At 33.9% G+C, this 19,049-nt stretch overlaps 1 protein-coding gene across 1 annotated transcript in view; it reads left to right on the top strand.

Moving 5' to 3' along the window:
- Exoc4 (exocyst complex component 4) overlaps nt 1–19,049 on the top strand; it is a 662,437-nt gene that overhangs the window by 299,385 nt on the left and 344,003 nt on the right. Inside the window, exon 10 of the mRNA XM_090333323.1 lies at nt 7,277–7,373. Coding sequence (XP_090189449.1) covers nt 7,277–7,373 — 97 coding nt within the window. The remainder of the gene's footprint in view (nt 1–7,276; nt 7,374–19,049) is intronic.

The raw sequence follows: 19,049 nt of genomic DNA on the forward strand, positions 1-19,049 counted from the left end.
ATAAAAGCCTTGGGTATATTTTAGACTTTTGAAAAGCAACTGTTAAAAAGAAGAATACCCAATCTTTAAATAAATACAAAAGAAGAGTACTGTTCTAGGTAGAAATTGTAGCAGTAATTTTATATGATGTATTTAGAAAATGTTGATATGTAACTTCTTTGTTCTGTGATTGAGCCACTATTTGTGATCAGCCTAGTAGAATATTTATTGAATACCAATATTAGAAATTATGGATTATATTTGACAGCATGTTCTCTTATACTACTAATAGTAGACTACTTTATAGAGGAACAGTGTCATTTTTTTCTACCAAATAACTGTACCTTCCCCATTTTTCCATCAAATAGTATTGTGCTTTCATAAGTTGGTTTCCAAATTCAAGAGCATTAGTTTCTTCTTTCCTTCTTTAAGGCTTTTAATATGGTTTTCTATATTTTGTAAAAGCTTCATAATTTTGAATCTTTTATTTCTTAGTGTCTTTGGGTCATTAATCGTGTCTATCATCTCTGTATATTTTACTGTGTGCCCACAGATGCTGAGTTGCTCATTGCACACTGTTAATTCAATGAAGTGTGTTTTCCTGTTAAAATTTCTGTCCCAGAATTGCTTTTTTGGCAACCATTGATAATAGTGACTTACTTAGAATTCAAATCCATTTGGAATGATCAACTAAGGAATATTTTCAACTAAAATTGCAAAAACATACCATGACCTTTGTCATGTTGTAGTTTTCTGTATTGAGGAGTTCTAGTGACAATCCTGGAAGAATCTAAATTGCTTCCCATAAATACAGGGAATACACAATAATTATAATTTGATTATGCAATAATTATAATTAGATTATATAAAAATACTAGTCTCAAATTATGCCAGTTTTTCTGAAGCATAGCTAATATCACAAAGCAAAAAATATAATTCCTTTGCATTTATGATCTCAAAGTAACCATTATATTTGATATTCAATTATTACAACAATCACAATAAATTTCTATTCTTTATTAGTGCTAATTTACTATTTTATGTGCTATCAGAAAAATATAAGTAAAAATCATTTAGTAGAATGGTACCTGGATGAGATTTTATATTCTAGGAAATAAAAAATTCATATGTGGCAGGGTTTATAGAGAGTACACTTTATGGTTCATTCCACTTAATATTGGGAAATATTAAGAAATGCTCAGAGATTAAGTAGCTAACTTCATACCATAATATTAGCTGATATCAAAATCAGAAAGATGCCTTTTTTCTCCTAATATCTGATTTATAATTTGTCATTTACACTTTAATATATGTTATATGTGACACTGTCACTACTGTTATATGTCATATATGTCATTATGTTGCATTAACTAAAAGTATTTAAGGCAAGTACTATATTCATCTCTATTACTTTATAATCCTTGTTGAATTGGTTAGAATGGTTACCTTAAATTTTCTATTAGAATAGATTGGAAACAAGCCCCAGTAATAGGAATGTATGTGTGGATTTCAGATACTTATATTGAATTCTAAAGGGCATTTATTGATAGACTGTTCTGTACAGCTGGATTACATAGAGACTCTTCTTTCTTAACAGCGTGATTAGTACCTGAATTGATCTTTCCATGAAAAAAATTAAAAATGGATAACACTTTAAATATGCTTTGAGATGGCACAAATCTAAGATTATTGGAGAGCATAACAAAGAAAGGTATTAGAGGAAGTACTGCTAGATGTAGTGGTGTGCTCCTTTAATCCCAGCACTCAGGAGGCTGAGGCCAGAAAATCTTCAGTTTAAGGGCATGTGGTACTATCTATAGCTTATCTTTTTCTTCTATGATTGTATTTCTATTCCATTTGTAACTAAATATGTGACTATGCTTTTTTGTTGCTGTCAACATAATACTCTATTGGTATAAAAAAAAAAACAGTTTTAAGATTAGACACAGTGATGTAGACCTATTGCAGCTTCTCCAGAGTCAGGTATAGAATTGTGGATAAAAGCCATCCTAGGAGATTTAGTGTTATCGCCAAAACAAAGTTAGGTATGGCAGATATAGGAGGTTGGTGTCTAAGATTGGCATAGGCTAATGCAAGAGAACCTATCAAGAAAAGAAACAAAACCTAGCATGTTTGGGGAATAAATATCTTTTTGAACTGTTACCTTTCTCTCATTTTCTCCCAGATCTCCCCCACATGATTCCTCCCTTCTCTAAGTTGTAAAGTTCATTTCTAACATAGTGTCTAGTTAGTATCATTGTTGAATTGGTTTACCGGTGTTCCCACCATTTCTGTGATTCCCCTCCCTTCCACCAATCAAATGAACATATATAAGAAAAAGGATACAGAAATGAAAAACAGTTAAAATGAGGAATAAACCAAAGGAGGTATTTGGGGTGGTTAGAAGTGGAGAGTTATGTATGTCTCATGAATATTAGATTAAGATTCATGTTTGAGATTCTTAGAGGTTAATGTGGATATCAGAAAAAAGAGACCAGTTTTAGGAAGGAAGTGATGGGAGTGAAGAAGGAGGGGACAGGGGAGAGTTGGGGCAAGAGAGGGAAGAGGAAGACAAGGAAAGGGAGGTTGGGAGGGAGAAAGGGAGGGATTGAGGGAGGGAAGGACCAAGGGAGGAAGGGAAGGGAAGGAAGACATTATGTGTCATAAATTTATTTTAAAAGTGAAAATGAGGGCCGGGGAGTTTGGCCTACTGGTTGAGTGCTTGTCTAGTATGCACAAAGACCCAGGTTCAATTCCTCGGTAACACATACATAGAAAAAAGCCAGTAATGGTGCTGTGGCTCAAGTGGTAGAGCTCTAGCCTTGAGAAAGCCCAAGGACAGTGCTCAGGCCCTGAGCTCAAGCCCAGGACTGGCAAAAAAAGAGAAAAAAAATGTGAAAATGACCTGTGTGACAGGGTGAAAAAACAAGAGAAGGGTTGGATTTTCTTTTTTAAAGGCTTATAGTGTTTATAGGATTGAAAGGGGAAAGCTCTCCAATTGCTTCCTAGAATGTTCCAGCTCCTTTTTGTTTTACATTATGTTGCTAGCCTTGCAAAGAACCCTCACAGTAGTTTGAGGCTAATGGAATGGGGCCATCATATCCACCATCGCCTAGTCAGGAGAGTTGGGTAAAGACAAGTCTAGCTCATGCTGATGTTTTTACACCACCAAATGTGTTTCCTTTGAAACACTGCCTATGTGATAAACTTATATAGACCTAATATGATTTCTCTGCAGCTTCACTCACTTTTTCAATCAGATCAATTAGTTCTGAATCAACTGCTGTTATTTAGTGTTGATTCCATGGAAGAAAGCATTGCATATGGAATGTTGCTGTATACTCAGTGGGTAGTGCTGTTTTACAACTTTCCTGAATTGCCATCATTTATATCACTTTATTCAACTTCAAAATTCCTTGGCAATATAAAGTGACAATAAACAAATAATATCTGTATATAGCTTAACTACATTTGTGATCATAATTTGAATACTGACTTTACCATGTGTTTGTTCATGAGCAAGAAACATTCCTCCATTTCTTTACCCGTATGTAAGAAAATTGCATGAATATTATTAGGATTGGGTTAGATATATTCTATAAAAGCTCCAACATATTGTCAGTTTCCTAGTAGGTAGCAGATGATTATGAGTCTTTTACGTTCTTTATACATAACTAGGATAACATTTGTCACCTATCTTAATTACTATAATATGACATTAAAATTAGCTATGATGAAAATATAATTAATCAGAGAAATCATAGCAAGGCACTAACTTGAATTGTGGTGTGAATAACTGCTTTATTTCTTTTTGAGATATTTTCTTCTACAAATGATATTGTAATCAGCCTATCTGATTACTTGGATCCTGTTTTAAATAATTCTGAACCGGAAGTAGTTGCAGGTCCCTGCAGATATACTGTATGTCAGACTCTGTACTAGATGCCCTTATGTACTTTATCACACTTAAATATCACCAAAAATATTTGTGTTGATTGTTCTCCTTATTTTATAAATAAGAAATGTGTGACTTAGGGAAATTAAATAATTCTATAATTTTATAAAAAATATAGAAGACAAGAATTTTATAAACTGATTTTTATACTTTTTATAACTTCTATTAAAATGAACAGGTCAGACACTGAACACAGTGAATCCTCCCATTGTACCATGGCTCTTTCAATGAGAACATTCATTTCTAAGGTTATGGTTTCCTTTTTCTGTTTTATTAAGATGACTATATTCATTATCAGTGACAGAAAATCCTTGTGGGAAAGAATTAAGGAATAAATAAAAATGCAAGGTAATTTCTCATAAGTAAATGAATTGTGAAGGAAGGGACTAGTCTGCTATCACTGACATGCTGTCATTTCTCCAGTCATTAAGTGGCCTTGATAATCCTTGCCAGTCACCTGGGAGAACTTGTCAAATCATTCTCATTGCTAAAAGCAAGAACTATAACTAGGGCATTCCTTCCCTCCCTTTCCACAGTATGTACTATTTGTAATACTTTCATCAGTTCTGCTTTCATTCCAACCATCCATCATCATTCAGCATTTCCTCTGGTGCCCATCACCTGGCCTCCACACCTGAGACTGGCCTGCATGCCTATTAAATGAAAAAGAAAGCTGTTCCAACCAAGACGATGAGCTTCTCAGGACTGAGCAACATATTTCTAACATTCATTCATGACAGCAGCTCCCAAGCTACTTGATTGTAGAAAGGCAAGGAGAAGTGAATTGTGTTTCTCAGTAAGAATACTGAAATGCTAGACTCCCTCTCAGAGGTAGAGATTCAGGGACCTTGTGAGCTTTTACTAGGCTTTTTTTTTTTTTTTTTTTTTTTGGTTCGAACAGGTTTATTTTCAAGAATATTTTTACTATATTGCTGGCGATTTAATCCACTTTGTTCTGTTATAACAGAATACCAAATGGTGTATTTTAAGTGAATATAAATATATTGGTTATAGTCCTTGAAGAAGAGAAATTCAAGAAAAAGGGGAGATAGATTCTCTTCCTCTCTCCCCCCACCCCACTTCCCCCTATCCATTATGGGTGGATGAAGAGAAGGCTTCAAACTCGATTGCTTATGGCCAACGCTCACACTCCAGGTATAATTGTTATAATCCATTCATGAGAGTGCTTATAGCAAAGTCCTACCTCCTAAAGCTGTTCAATTGGAAGTTCAATAGGGAATCCGTTCAGAGTGTTTAGAACATTGGACTTTGACATCTTGTCTATAAAGAAGAAATACTATCTGATGCAACATCGATCACACTTCCTAAGGGGACTGAGACAGTAAATGAGGTTCCTATAGATGGATTTTAGCAAATAGAAGTAGGGAGAACAGTCTCTTTAAAGAAAAATTACTTATATCTAAACTTCACTCTGTATTTAGCTTAAACCCAGGATGTAGAAATCAGTCATCACATATCTGTAGCAAGTTAAGGCTGAGAACAAATGAACTTTCTCTGAGTCTCCACCTAATGTCATCTCATCATACTTTAGTTTTCCTAGAAAAGCCTTTGGTGGACTAATATATCTGTTGCTCTCTGCTTTATTTGTGGTATTGTACCTATTCTTTTTGTTATCTTAATTCTTAGATCATTGTCATCAGCAAGTATGTGTGAAATACACCTGCTTACTAGAGTTATTCGTATTTATTAGTTTCTTGACCTTGTACACAGGACTTTCACATACACTCAGTCAACCAATTCAAATAACACTCTTCCAAAGTAGTTCTCTGTTCTTTTATTCTTCCAGCAAATACATCCTTCTCTAACCACTTTCTAGCAAGTTATGTTCCAACTGGAAAAAGGGATATATAAAAACAAAATATTAACATAACAGTAGTAGCTGTGACCTGTGTTATGGAATTTCTGTCTTTCACCTTAGACAAAAATGAGAGCAAAGACAGGGATTTCAAAAATTGAATTTCATCTTACTAGAAAGAAACAAGCAAATAGTAGTAGAAATGATTCCCTCAGTGTTCAAAATTCTGTATCTCTTTTTCACATTTTTAACTCTCTGAAGTTATGATTTATCTTAAATATGTGTTATCTAAGTGTTTTTTCACCTTCATAATAGTCACAGTGTATTGTTACTGCCTCAGTATATATGAACTTGGTAGTTTCTTTTTATATCATTACCATTTGATATTTTAATTAGGACAGAAGAAGTAATATAGGTCCTGGTCAGAATAGAAAACATTATGCTTAGACTTTCTGGTTCAGCATCAGTGGCTCACACCTTTAATCCTAGCTACTTAGGAACCTGAAATCTGAGGATCACAGTTTGAAGCCAACCTGCACAGGCATGTGCATCAGCCTCTCATCTCCATTGAACATCCAAAAATCTAGAAATGGACCTGTGATTCAAAGTGGTAAAGCACCAGCCTTGAGCACAAAGTTCAGGGACAGTACCCAATCCCTGAGTTCAAGTTCCAGGATTGGCAGATTGGCAAAACAACAACAGATAACTTTTCAGGTAGCATAAGAAAACATCAGTGTTAAACTCTGCAGAGTAGCTATCAACATACATCATAGAATAATATAGTGTCTGCAACACAGAGCAAGCCTTTAAAAACCCATACACATGATGCCATAGGATGATATTGTACAGAAAACAATACCATTGACAACAGTCAGAATCATTCAGAAAAGCTGATTATTAAATTGTATAAATTTTTAATGAATTTTTAAATAATTCCTCATTGAATATACAAGGAGAATTGATAGTATACCTCTATTTAAAAAAAACACTGTAGAAGCTTCATTAAGAAAAATGAATATTTAAAAATGCATATATAGTTTAATAAGCGAGGTATTTTTTCTATAGAGATATGTAAGATAGTAGTATGTCATGTACTTGTACATGTGTGGTCTTAATTATGATGAAATATTGTCATTTATCTATATAAAAGTTTCTCCTCATGGTTTTCCAGGTTGGCACAACTTTGAATGTCATTGCTTGCTTTCTTGAATGTTTCTTTCAAGATGCCAGTAAGAAAAGGTCAAGAATTGAACCTTAATGAAGATAGAACTTCAAATGGTTGCTTTAAGTAGGCTATTCATTTTTTCCTAGGCTTCCAACTTATCATCCTTAATGACCTGTTGAATCTGTCATTTATTTGAGTGAGAAAGATTTGAACATTTTAAATAATTTGGGAGATATTGAAGAGAGCTTTTCCAAGATGTTTCTTTTGACAGCTTGACGCTCATGTATAGGCTTGCTTTATGTATTTATAACAGTTGCAGTGAGCTAAATCCCCCTTTTTTTCCTCTCTTTTTTCTGAAAAGGAGGCCCTGATGACAATTTAATTGAAGGTGGAGGAACAAAATTTGTTTGCAAACCTGGTGCCAGAAACATTACCATCATATTCCATCCATTGTTAAGGTAAGTCAAATCCTTGATGTCCTTGCTGAATATCAATATTTTCATTATTAATGCTGTTGTACAAAAGACCAGTAATTTAGCCAGTGTTGAAACCAGTCATTAAAAAATAGTAATGACAGGACTGAGAGTTTGGCCTAGTGGTAGAGTGCTTGCCTAGCATGCACGAAGACCCGGGTTCGATTCCTTGGAAGTGGTGCTGAGGCTCAAGTGGTAGAGCTCTAGCCTTGAGAAAGTCCAAGGACAGTGCTTAGGCCCTGAGCTCAAGCACAGGACTGGCCAAAAAAAAAAAAAAAAAAATATATATATATATATATATATATATATATATATAGTAATGACAAACTTGCTTTATTTTTTAAGCCTCACAGTGTTAGTCAATATAACAGAAAATGTCAGCCCTACAAGGCGTTACTTGTTCTCAGAAGTAATACTTTTCATTTGATTTGTTCTTTCCCACTCTCTTAACCTTGTTTCTCTCTTCCTCCCCTTCCTTCCTACTTCCTCCTCTTCCTGCTCTCTTCCTCCCTCCCTCCTCCCTCCCTTCCTTCCCTCAATTCCTTCCCCTCTTCTCTCTACTTTGATCTGTCTTATCATCTCCTTGGTTGGCAAACTATGTTCCACTAGAGAAATCTAGGCTGCCACCTGTTTTTGGTAAATAACATTTTTATTGACCACAATAATGCTCATGTATGCTGTAATTTGGTGAATCATTTCAAAGGTCCATATGTCTTGCAAGCTCAAAATACTTACTCTCTGCTTCTTCATAGGAAAAACTACTGGCCTATATTCTGTCTCAATCATTTTTACCAGTGTCTCAGTATCCTGAGTATATTCACTTCCCTTTAACAACAGAGCTCTAAATCCTAAATACTTTTAAATTGGTACTTTTTTAAAGAACATAATGGAATTTATTTATAGTAATAAACAAATTAACCTAATAGTGGAGTTAAAAATGTCAGTTTTTCATGGTTTTAAAAGACAGTATTTTGGAATGATCAAACTTTGGGATCTGCTACATAAATATGTGCATATAGCATTTTATACTAACTATACTGTTTCTGTGAAAATTTATATTTATATTTATTTTTAGCTTATGTAAAACAATTAAAAATTATTTGTTAGTATGGTAGTGTGATGTTTATATATCATTTATAATTCAGGTAATGTAACAATCATGTTAGAAGAGATGTGTCATTTACTATATTTTTGAAAAATATATTTCCAAAATAACATTTTTAAATCTGTGGTGCATAATTGATACTTATAATGACCCTGCTGTGCTGTGGGGAGCCAGTACTACATTCTCCGGTTACTCAGTCAACCCTTCCCCATCCTTATCTCTCTCCTGGTCTCACATTCCTCTACCACCACTGTATTTTCAGCTTCTGTGAGATCACATGTGTATATTCCATATATGAATGAGATCTTCGACTATCTTTCTTTGCTTGTCTTTTTTCCCTTTATATAACTCAGTTGCATCTATGTTGCAATGGCAGTAATTTATCCTTATTATAGCTATAACTCAATACTATCCCACAGTGTATATGTATCATTTTCTTTACCCATTCACCTATTTGTGGAGACTTTTGGTTAATTCTATTAAACTACTGAATAGTTATAGAGTAAACATGGAAGAACAGTTATTTCTGACAGACTGATTTAGTTTATTTTGGTTATATACACAAATAGGATTGTTGGATTACACTGTAGTTCTATTTTTCATTTTCTGAAAAATTTTGATAGTATTGCCCATAAAAGATATACAAATTGGCATTTTTAGTTATATATATATATATAGTTGATACAATTTTACTGTATTTTTTCCATTTTTTAAATTCTTTTTTATTTTATTTAGATTTTTTTATTGTAATTAATAAAATGGTTATATTGTATTCACCAGATAGAAGATGCATTACTTGACAAACATTGATACCCTTTCTCATGACATGGTCCCCATTTCCCTCCTCCCCGCCCCCCTGCCGCTTACCTTTGATTTCCCCCTTCCCTATCCAATTTCAAATAACCATGTAAGCACATATAAAATATGTCAGATAACAAGGTGAAATATTGTAACAATATGAGATAACCAATGGATAGCAAAAGAGATGAGAGATAACATAGTAGATTAATGACAACAATCACTCAGTATATGGCTTTTGTTTCCTTATCCTGGAAGTCCTTACATTTAGTGTCATACTATTTGGCCTTATGTCTCTAGATTTTGTTCTATTGTAACTCTCTACTAGGAGAGCCCAAGATTTCTACTGATTTTGACAAATGAGGGAGACTCTTGGGCCTATGTTCCTTTGAGTCTGGCTTACTTCACTTAATATGATTTTTTCTAAGTCTTTTCATTTCCTTACAAATGAGGCGATGTCATTCTTTCTGACAGCAGCATAGAATAACATTGTGTATAAATACCACATCTTGCCGATCCACTCATCAACTGAGGGACATCTGGGTTAGTTCCCTATGTTTGCTATGGTAAATGGTGCTGCAATGAACATCATTGTACTAGTAGATTTAGTCTGTTCTTGTTTCTGGACGATTGGGTAAATGCCAAGTAGTGGAATTGCTGGGTCATAGGGGAGCTCTATGTTTAGTCTTTTGAGGAACTGCCATTCTGCTCTCCATAGTGGTTGAACGAGTTTGCACTCCCACCAACAGTGTAGTAGTGATCCCTCCTGGCCACATCCCCTCTAGCATCTGTTGTTATTAGATTTCTTGATCCTGGACATTCTAACTGGAGTGAGGTGGAATCTTAGAGTTGTTTTGATTTGCATTTCTTTTATGACCAGAGATGTCGAGCATTTCTTCCGTGTGTCTATAGGCCATTTTTATTTCTTCTTCAGAAAAGACTCTTAAGTCTTTGGCCCATCTTTTAATGGGATGGTTGTTTCTTTGGAGATTAGTTTTGGAGTGATTAAATTTTTTTGAGCTGTTGATATATTTTAGATATGAGGCCTTTGTCTGTTGTATGGTTGGTGAAGATCTTCTCCCACTCTGTAATCTTCCTAATTAATTTACTAGTGTCCTTTGGCCATACAGAAGCTCTGCAGTTTAATACAGTCCCACTTATCCAGCCTTTCTCTTATTTGTTGTGTTTCTTGGTCCTTATTAAGAAAGTTTCAACCTGTGCCAAGGAGGCCTAGTGTGTCTCCTATTCCTTCTTGTAAAGTTTTCAGTGTGTCAGCTTTTACCTCGAGGTCTTTGATCCATTTGGAATTAATTCTAGTGCAGGGTGACAAAGAAGGATCCAACTTTAGTTTTCTGCAGGTGCTTAACCAGTTCTGCCAGCACCACTTGTTGAAGAGGCTGTCTTTCTCCCATTCTATTTTTTGGCTCCCTTGTCAAAGATTAGGTGGCCCTAGGTCTGTGGCTTAATATCTGGGTCCTCATTTCTATTCCATTGGTCTTCAGGCCTGTTCTTGTGCCAGTACCAAGGTGTTTTGATTATTAGAGCTCTGCACTGTATTTTTTAAAGTTTAGTCTTGTTTTTTAATCACAATTTATAAATGGAACTTTTATGTCTGTACTACTAATGTATACTACTGGAATGTTTTGCCTCTAAAGAACCAGTCTGTATTGCTGTACTTTCATATAAAGGAAGAGATTGTTATGGGTTCACTCAGATTTAAGAGTATCTCAGAATAAGACACTAATTTTGTAAGATAAATTTAACGCATTTGGATAATGATTAACCAGAAGTTACCAGATTGACCAGAATTAATACGGAGAATGTTTTTCTAAAATCTAGGTAGATTATTACTTTAAAATTTTGAGCTTCTTATTCAGCAAGACTTACTAAGCTGATGTCATAGTGACTGGCTAAACTCAGGTTGCTCATTTAAGTAACTTTAATTATATTGAATTACTTTCCCTGGTTGGTTTTAAATGTAGAAACACAAATATAGAAATTAAAATAAAAACTGCTACCATAAAGGACAAAAATAATAAAAATAGCATTAATTTTTTTAAAAACTCTGAATAAATTTCAGTAGCAGGAATATTATGCTCATGGTGAATCTTGACATTCTGCCTCCCTCCCTCTGCCACCCCCCCCCCCCCCGTACTGAGTTTGAATTCAGGGCCTCATGCTTCCTAAGCAAGTGCTCTACCACATGAGACATACCTTCAATCTTTATATAGTACTTATTTTTTACATTGGTCTTCTCGGTTTTGTCTGCGTTGGCCTCAAGACACTAATCTTCCTATGTTTCCAAATATCTGGGATTTTCTTTATTTTTGTTTTGTTTGTTTGTTTGCCAGTCCTGGGGCTTGAACTCAAGGCTAGGTCTCTACCACTTAAGCCACAGCACCGCTTTGGCTTTTTTCTATGTATGTGGTACTGAGGAATCAAACCCTGGTCTTAGTGCATGCTATGTGGGATTATCTTTAGAGCTCATGATGCTTGTTTTTTTTTTGTTCTAGTGCGATTTCCAAAAGCTATTTTTTCCATCTCAACTTTCTGAGTAATGGAGATTACAAGTGTGTGCTTGTGTGTGTGTGCTTGCGTGTGTGTGTGTGTGTTCCTACCCTTAGCCTAAAATCTTGCTTTTTATACACACAAAGTTTCCGTTTAAAACTCTTATGGAACTTCAGTTGAAACCTCTTATGGAGGTAATCCTTTAGTGCTTTTTATTTTCTTTCTTTTTTTTTAATTTTTATTCTTCAGCATTTTATGTTCACTTCTCATCAACTTCCTCCTGCATTTTAATAAAGGTTGAACTCTAGGACTCATATTTGCTATGCCGTCACTCTACCAGTTGAACTACTATAGTTATGTAATTAGAAAAAATCAAGGTATATTATAATAGCATAGATTATTATTAACATTTATCTTTTGAAATGTTTCACTCTTTTCTTTTATTTACTTTTCCTCAGTAAGTATTTTTTAAATACTCAAAATATATGATTTTCCTTCATGTTACTTGTGTATTCTTAGAAACAATTTGTGATATTTTTATCTGATCATTTTAATAAAATTATGTATGTATTCTTGCTATTCGTGGACCCATATGTTGTTTCTTTCCCATGCTAATTTGAGGTGAATCTGATTTCACTTTGCTTGCTTATTTCAAAGACAATATTACAGTGAGGGAGGCTGAATGAAAAAGTGAGGGAAAGCAGTAAGTTTGAAATCTAAAATAAAAACAACAGGATATTTCCATTGAAGAGTAAGCTCTTTCACTTACTTTTAGTCACCACTTATTTGTTGGACTGTGATTCTGTGTGAGGTCCCAAGGAAACACAATAAGGTCATATCCTAGTCTCCAAGTTACTCACTTACTTGCGTACTTACTTGTACTCTATAAGTGGCACCATCCAAGGGTGAAAGAGGACAAGAAATCATGATTCGTGACTGTTCTCTCCTGTGAGAGAACTTTGCAAACTAGTTGAAACCACACATCTCATTGCCCATTACCTCCCACAAGTGACTTGTGTTATTTCCCATCCAATTTTTCCAAACACTTCTTAATTGATTATGCCACTTATTTTTACTTATAACTTACAACATAGTTAAAAAGTTTAAGAGAAGACTTATCAGAAATTTACTTGTATCTTTTCCATGTAAGCACAGACAATTGCTTTCTTGTTATATATCTTCATAGACTGAACTACTGAACTTGAAGGAATCATTTTCTCTGGTCCGCTCCTTTTCTCCTACATCTAGTATCATTGGAATTCTGTCTTCCTGAACTTTTATATATCTTTGTACACTTCGTTTATTAAAAGGGGTCTTTCCCTAATTTTCATTCGGCTGGCACTACATTCTTTCCTGCCTAACGTGTTTTCTATATTGAAAACCTTGAAATACCCTTCAGGGAAGAGCAGAGAATAGATTCTTGTAATATTGTTTCATATGTTCCCTGTGATCATGTGTACTGTCCTTTCATAAAAATTATTGTGCAGGATTCTCAATTTTGGTAATCTTGCAAAGTTATTTCTGTGTTGTGCTTGTGATCAAGGCAACCTTATCACCAGAAAGTCTTCATTGGAAATGTACCAACTTGCAAATGTACCAACTTTCAGTATTCTGCCTGCCCATTAACTTGTTTATTAGTTATCTTCTTTAGTGTTTCCTTTCTGATCCATCTCACCTCTTATAAAAATGGAGTGTGGTATCATCTGACTTGCTTTAATCTTACCCCTCACTGCATACATTATATTCATAAACTTTTATTATGTGACACCCATTGAAAGATAATAATTAAAAGATTTTTAAAAGCTTAGAAAAAAAGGTTAGGGGAAAAACAATTAGTGTAGTAAGCCATCTAATCTATTTTCCTATTCCCAATGCATCTAAATAAACAAAAACACCCTAAAGCAAATACATTTCTAGCCATGTCCAGGTAGATTCTAAGATGTTCACAATATGATTACTAGTTCTTCCTTCATCTGATGCCTTATGTGCTGTTTATGTGTAGATCAAAGAAATATTTTGGCATCTTCAAAAGTTACTACTTTGGAGTAATTACACTATAGTAAATATTAATCAACTACAAATATTTTGTAGAAAATGAAATAAGCTTTACTACAGTATCAAGCTGATTTATAGAGTGATAATTTTGTAGTTACTATATCATATAGTCATTTCAAGAAATTTAAAATTCCTTTCTGGCTGGTATGTGTTGAATTTGCTGGTCTTTGACCACGGCAAGTAAGAATTTGATTTACTTTTGCTTTTCTTTAAAAAATTAATGCTTATATCCAGGTGTTCTGAAGAAATAAAGCCTGATACTGGCTTCCAAGATAAATGATTTTATAATACTTCTTACTGAATTTGTACTCTGGAACCCCTATTTTCAATTTTTAATTCTTAAAAAAAAGAATTTGTTTTAGAGTGCTTCTTGTTATCTGATGTAAATAAAATACAAAGAAAAAATTTGTAATGTCTTGAAATCTATCAAATCAAACCTTAAACAGACTATATAGTTTACCCCTTAGTTGCTGGGTGTGCATTCCAAGACCCTAAGTGGATGCTTAAAATCACAGCTAATACCACATATATATGCATATATATTGTTTTCCTATACATGAATACTATGACAAAGTTTAATTTATAAATTAGTCACAGTCCTAGCATATGCTAATTGCTGGTTTCAATATCTTACACTACCACAAAAAAATTTTAAGTTTAAAATAGTAATTAAATAGAATAATTATAACAAAGAGTATATTAAATATATGCTCAATTAATTTCTGGAATTCTCCATCTGTTATTCTGATTGCACTTGACTGAGGTAATAGACATGATAGATGAATGTAATTATTCTGACCAACATTACTTTTGATAGTTAAACTTTTGAGCCACACCTCTACCCCTAGTTATTATACTTCTGGGCTACATTCTTTGAAAATGTTTTTGTTTCTTTTGTAAAATAGTCAATAATTGTTTATTGTAGCTAAAGTATATAATTAAGACCATGATTTTACTTTTTTTTAAAACAGCTTTGATCCCACACTACTACTCTATATAATATATTTATATTTTGTCTTTATTATTTATTAAAAGCTGGAATCCTTTTTCCTTTTACCTTTACCTTCTCCTATTAATGCATTAAAAGGCTTTTATTTAATTAAAGTAAAGTTTTTCTTTCTATTCATGAATCATGTGAGCTTTTTCTACAATGTTAAAATATTTCTAAAAGATGTCCTGTTTTAAAATCTTCTTTATTTGGCCTGATGAGGACTTCACTCTATTTTTTTTAACTTTTTTTTAGAAAGTTTGGCATTTCTCTTGGGCTGCTTGCCACATTGATGTGTTTGGGGTGTGGCTTTAAAATGAAGATTTTGTTTGAATATTTAGAATAAGCATAAATGCCAGGAGTTGAAATAATTCATCTGTTTTTCTTTTTCTAATATTTTTTCTTTGAGAAATGTAAAAACTCATCTCACCTATGTCAGTTTGATGTGTGCATTTATATTTCCCAGAGTATTATACTGACTTTTCACAGGTATGTGATATTTTTATACAGATACATGTTTGTCCTTAATGAGCTAAAGCTTATATAGACATTTTGAAAGATGTTGGTGATTAGACTGTCTAGCAAATAACATTGTGGATCATACATTATTCATGCATGAGAGGAAATGTGGCCACTGTGTTGCATTTTTATGAAACACAATGGTTTTATTTCAGTCCTCAGAATTATGAAAAATATTACTATGTTTCCAGATTATCTGACCTACAAGGGCTCGGAAGTATTGAGTGGTGCTACATTTACATTCCAAACTGCACACTACTTTACATTCACATTATACTATATAAATTTTAATCTTTTTAATTACTTTTAATCTTTTTAATAATATTTTATTTTGTTGTAAAGTGATGCACTAGAGGGGTTACATAAGTAAAGTTATGAGTACATTTCTTGTCAAACAATGTCACCCACATTCCTGTTTTCTCTCATTTCCCCTCCCCCTCACGCTCTCCCCCCTCCCTAAACTGTAAAGTTCATTTTCAACATAATGTCTTGTGAGTATCACTGTTGTATTGGTCCAACTTTTGTCTATTTTTTTCCTCACCATTTTCTTATTCCCTTTCCCTCCCATAAATCAGTTAAATGTGTATACAAGATGTAGGGTGCCAGACTAAGAAGCAGTGACAACCAAGGGAGAAACCAAAGGAAAACAAATAGAACAAAAGAAAAAAGAAATGACTTCATACATTAAAAAACAAACAAACGAACTATTCTTGTTTCCATATCTTGGAGTTCTTTTGGAAATTAACTAAAATTTTCACTCAGTCTTTGTATTTTCATGTTTTTAAAATATAGATTATTAAATCTGACTGAATATTGGTTGACTCAAACACAATTATGTATGTGCATTTTATCAATATCAGAATGTATTAAGACATTCAAATCCAGTTAGCAGAAAAGTATATAAGACATGGTGAGAAAAACTGGGAGTATTAGTGAAGACTGGGAGAGTTTCTATTTCCCAAAACCCAACCATTTATCACTAAAATACGGAATGCAGTCTTATTTTTCATTGCTTCCTAAGTCTGAATGAGAACAAATTGAATGACCAAGGGACATGGCTCTTTATTATGAGATTTGATGGTAAACTCTGAGAATGGTCTGATGAACAAGGCAACAGAAAAAGCAACCTTTCCTTGGGATGCATTGTTCTTCCCATGATGGTTAACAAGTTATAGTCAGCAATACTGTCAGGTCTACGTTCTTCCAATCTGTGACTATACGTATACCTTTCTAATGCTCTATTTCACAAAGCTGCAAAAGTCTGTATAGCTATAGCTCTTCTGGTCATACTCTCGGGTTATTTTATTTTATTTGTGGGGGGGGCACATGCACACACACACATTCACACGTAAGTACTGATTCTGGGGTCTGAACTCAGATCCTGGGTGCTGTTCATGAGGTTTTTGTTTTTTGTTTTGTTTTGTTTTTAATCCTCAAATATAACATTCTCCCATGTGAGCAACAAATTGTTTACTGTTTTTTTCTTTTTCATTTATTTATTTATTTATTTATTTAATTTTCATAGATAATGAATTTTCCTACCTAGGTTGACTTAAAACCATTCCCTTCAAATCTCAATCTCCTGAATAGCTACAGTTACTGGCATGCACCAGTGGTATCTTCACATTAATACAGGAGATAACCTTTGGCAAAGTTAAGAATTTATTGTTAGCTTTTATATAATTTTAGTTTTGACTTCTCCCTACATAGAAGTTAGAGGTAATAAATCATATTGTGGCTATATTTAGAACAGTTATTAAGAAGAATTCCACTCTTTCACATCATATAGTTTTCTCACTTTTCTCTCTCCAGTCTCCCACAGAATCTCTCGTCCCTCCTCATTCCTTTTCCCCCTATTCCTTCCTCGCTTATGATTTTTCCTTTTTTTGAAGTTATTTTCCTTTGTTAGTAACTAATACATGTGATAGTGATAATTCTTCTAGTGGTTCTTATGACAAAAAGAAATCTGTATGCTTCTTTATTACAAAAGCTTTAAAGAAGACCCAAATCATATGTAAAATTAATTAAAGTTATTTTGACATTTGCAACTAGGTTACATTGGTATTTTAAGTGCTTATTTTCTTTACGAATTTTTAAGTTTATCAGTATAGATTGCCATAGGAAGCTTATAAAGCAATGCAACAGAATATTTAAACCACAAAATACTTGGTTTGTGCCTTTTGTTTTTTCATATGAAACAGATACAGTAATTCCAGTTAAGTATTAAGTATTCTATATACTTATACAATATACTTGAGTGGCACTATTTGTCTTTTGAACTGTGATAGCCAAATTTGCTTATTCAGCATTCATTGAAATATGTTCATTTCTAGTCATAGGTTCATTTACATGTGATTTTTGAACTCTAAATTGATACTGTAATTAGGCACCAAAAATAACATAAGCATACCTAGAGGCAAAATACACTTTCTTTTTTTAACAACTTCATTTGGGTTTCAGCTGTATATTATTTCTCAATACAATTTAGAAAATTATTTTACCATTTTCTTCCTTGCCACTTCTCTACATGGCAGATTTTGTTTCTGTGCCTTCTGTGTAATATTCATCTTCCATGATCATTTTTAACCTTTTTAGTTTTATTATTTGTTCTTTGAATATTTGCTTATTAACCCTGTCTACTATTTTTTATTGTGTACATTAGTATGTTTTCCATTGATGTAACAAAGTACTTGAGGCTTGATAATATGTAAAGGAAAGACTTTGATTTGACTCCCAAAGTTGGAAACTCAAGGGCATGATGATGCAGTATCAGCATGGTTCTGATGAATATATTGCCCTTAGGGCAATAGTGGGGGCCCATGGAAGGAAAGACAAGAAAGACAGGAAGACAGAAAGTATGCAAATCTAGTGTTGCTCTTTTTTTTTTTTTTTTTTTTTTTTGCCAGTCCTGGGCTTGAGCTCAGGGCCTGAGCACTGTCCTTGGACTTTCTCAAGGCTAGAGCTCTACCACTTGAACCTCAGCACCACTTCCGGCTTTTTTCTATGTATGTGGTACCGAGGAATCGAACCCGGGTATTCATGCATGCTAGGCACGCACTTTAACCACTAGGCCAAACTCCCGGCCCTAGTGTTGCTCTTTTATAATAAGTATTTCTCATAGAAACTAACTGGGGTCCTATGGGAATTGCAACCATTTCCAGAGATTCAAGTCTTAAAGTTCCAATACCTCCTCCACAGCTATAGTGGAGACCACACCTCCAGTGCATCAACCCTGGAGAAGAAAGGAGATACAAACCATAGCAATCAGACAGGTAAAGAATTTTCTATAACATAGTCAAGAAATCTTAATTTTACTCCTCTGCTTTAAAGCAAGCCAGCAAATTGAAAAAAAGAAACCAACTCCAAACTAAGCAATTATGTGTTCATTAGACCTTGTGATTTAGTTTAATTAGTGAGAATATAAGGTTCTTTCATTTAAGTAAGATGATAGAAGTGGAAAAACTATAAAAGATGTAGTTTTTATTTTAATTTAGTTTTATTTTTTAATGAGTTGTTCTGCTTTTTTTTTTTTTGTCAGTCATGGGGCTTGAACCCTCGGCCTAGGCACCCTCTTCTGTTCAGCTCAAGGCTGCTGCCTCCCCCTGGGCCTGCACATTGTCCCTGCTCTCTTCAGCTCAAGGCTATGGCCATATTCCTTGAGCCACCATGGCTGACTTACTAAAGATTG

The sequence above is a fragment of the Megascapheus bottae genome, chromosome 5 (assembly GCF_031878675.1).
Source record: "Megascapheus bottae isolate mThoBot1 chromosome 5, mThoBot2.hap1, whole genome shotgun sequence".
NCBI lineage: Eukaryota > Metazoa > Chordata > Mammalia > Rodentia > Geomyidae > Megascapheus > Megascapheus bottae.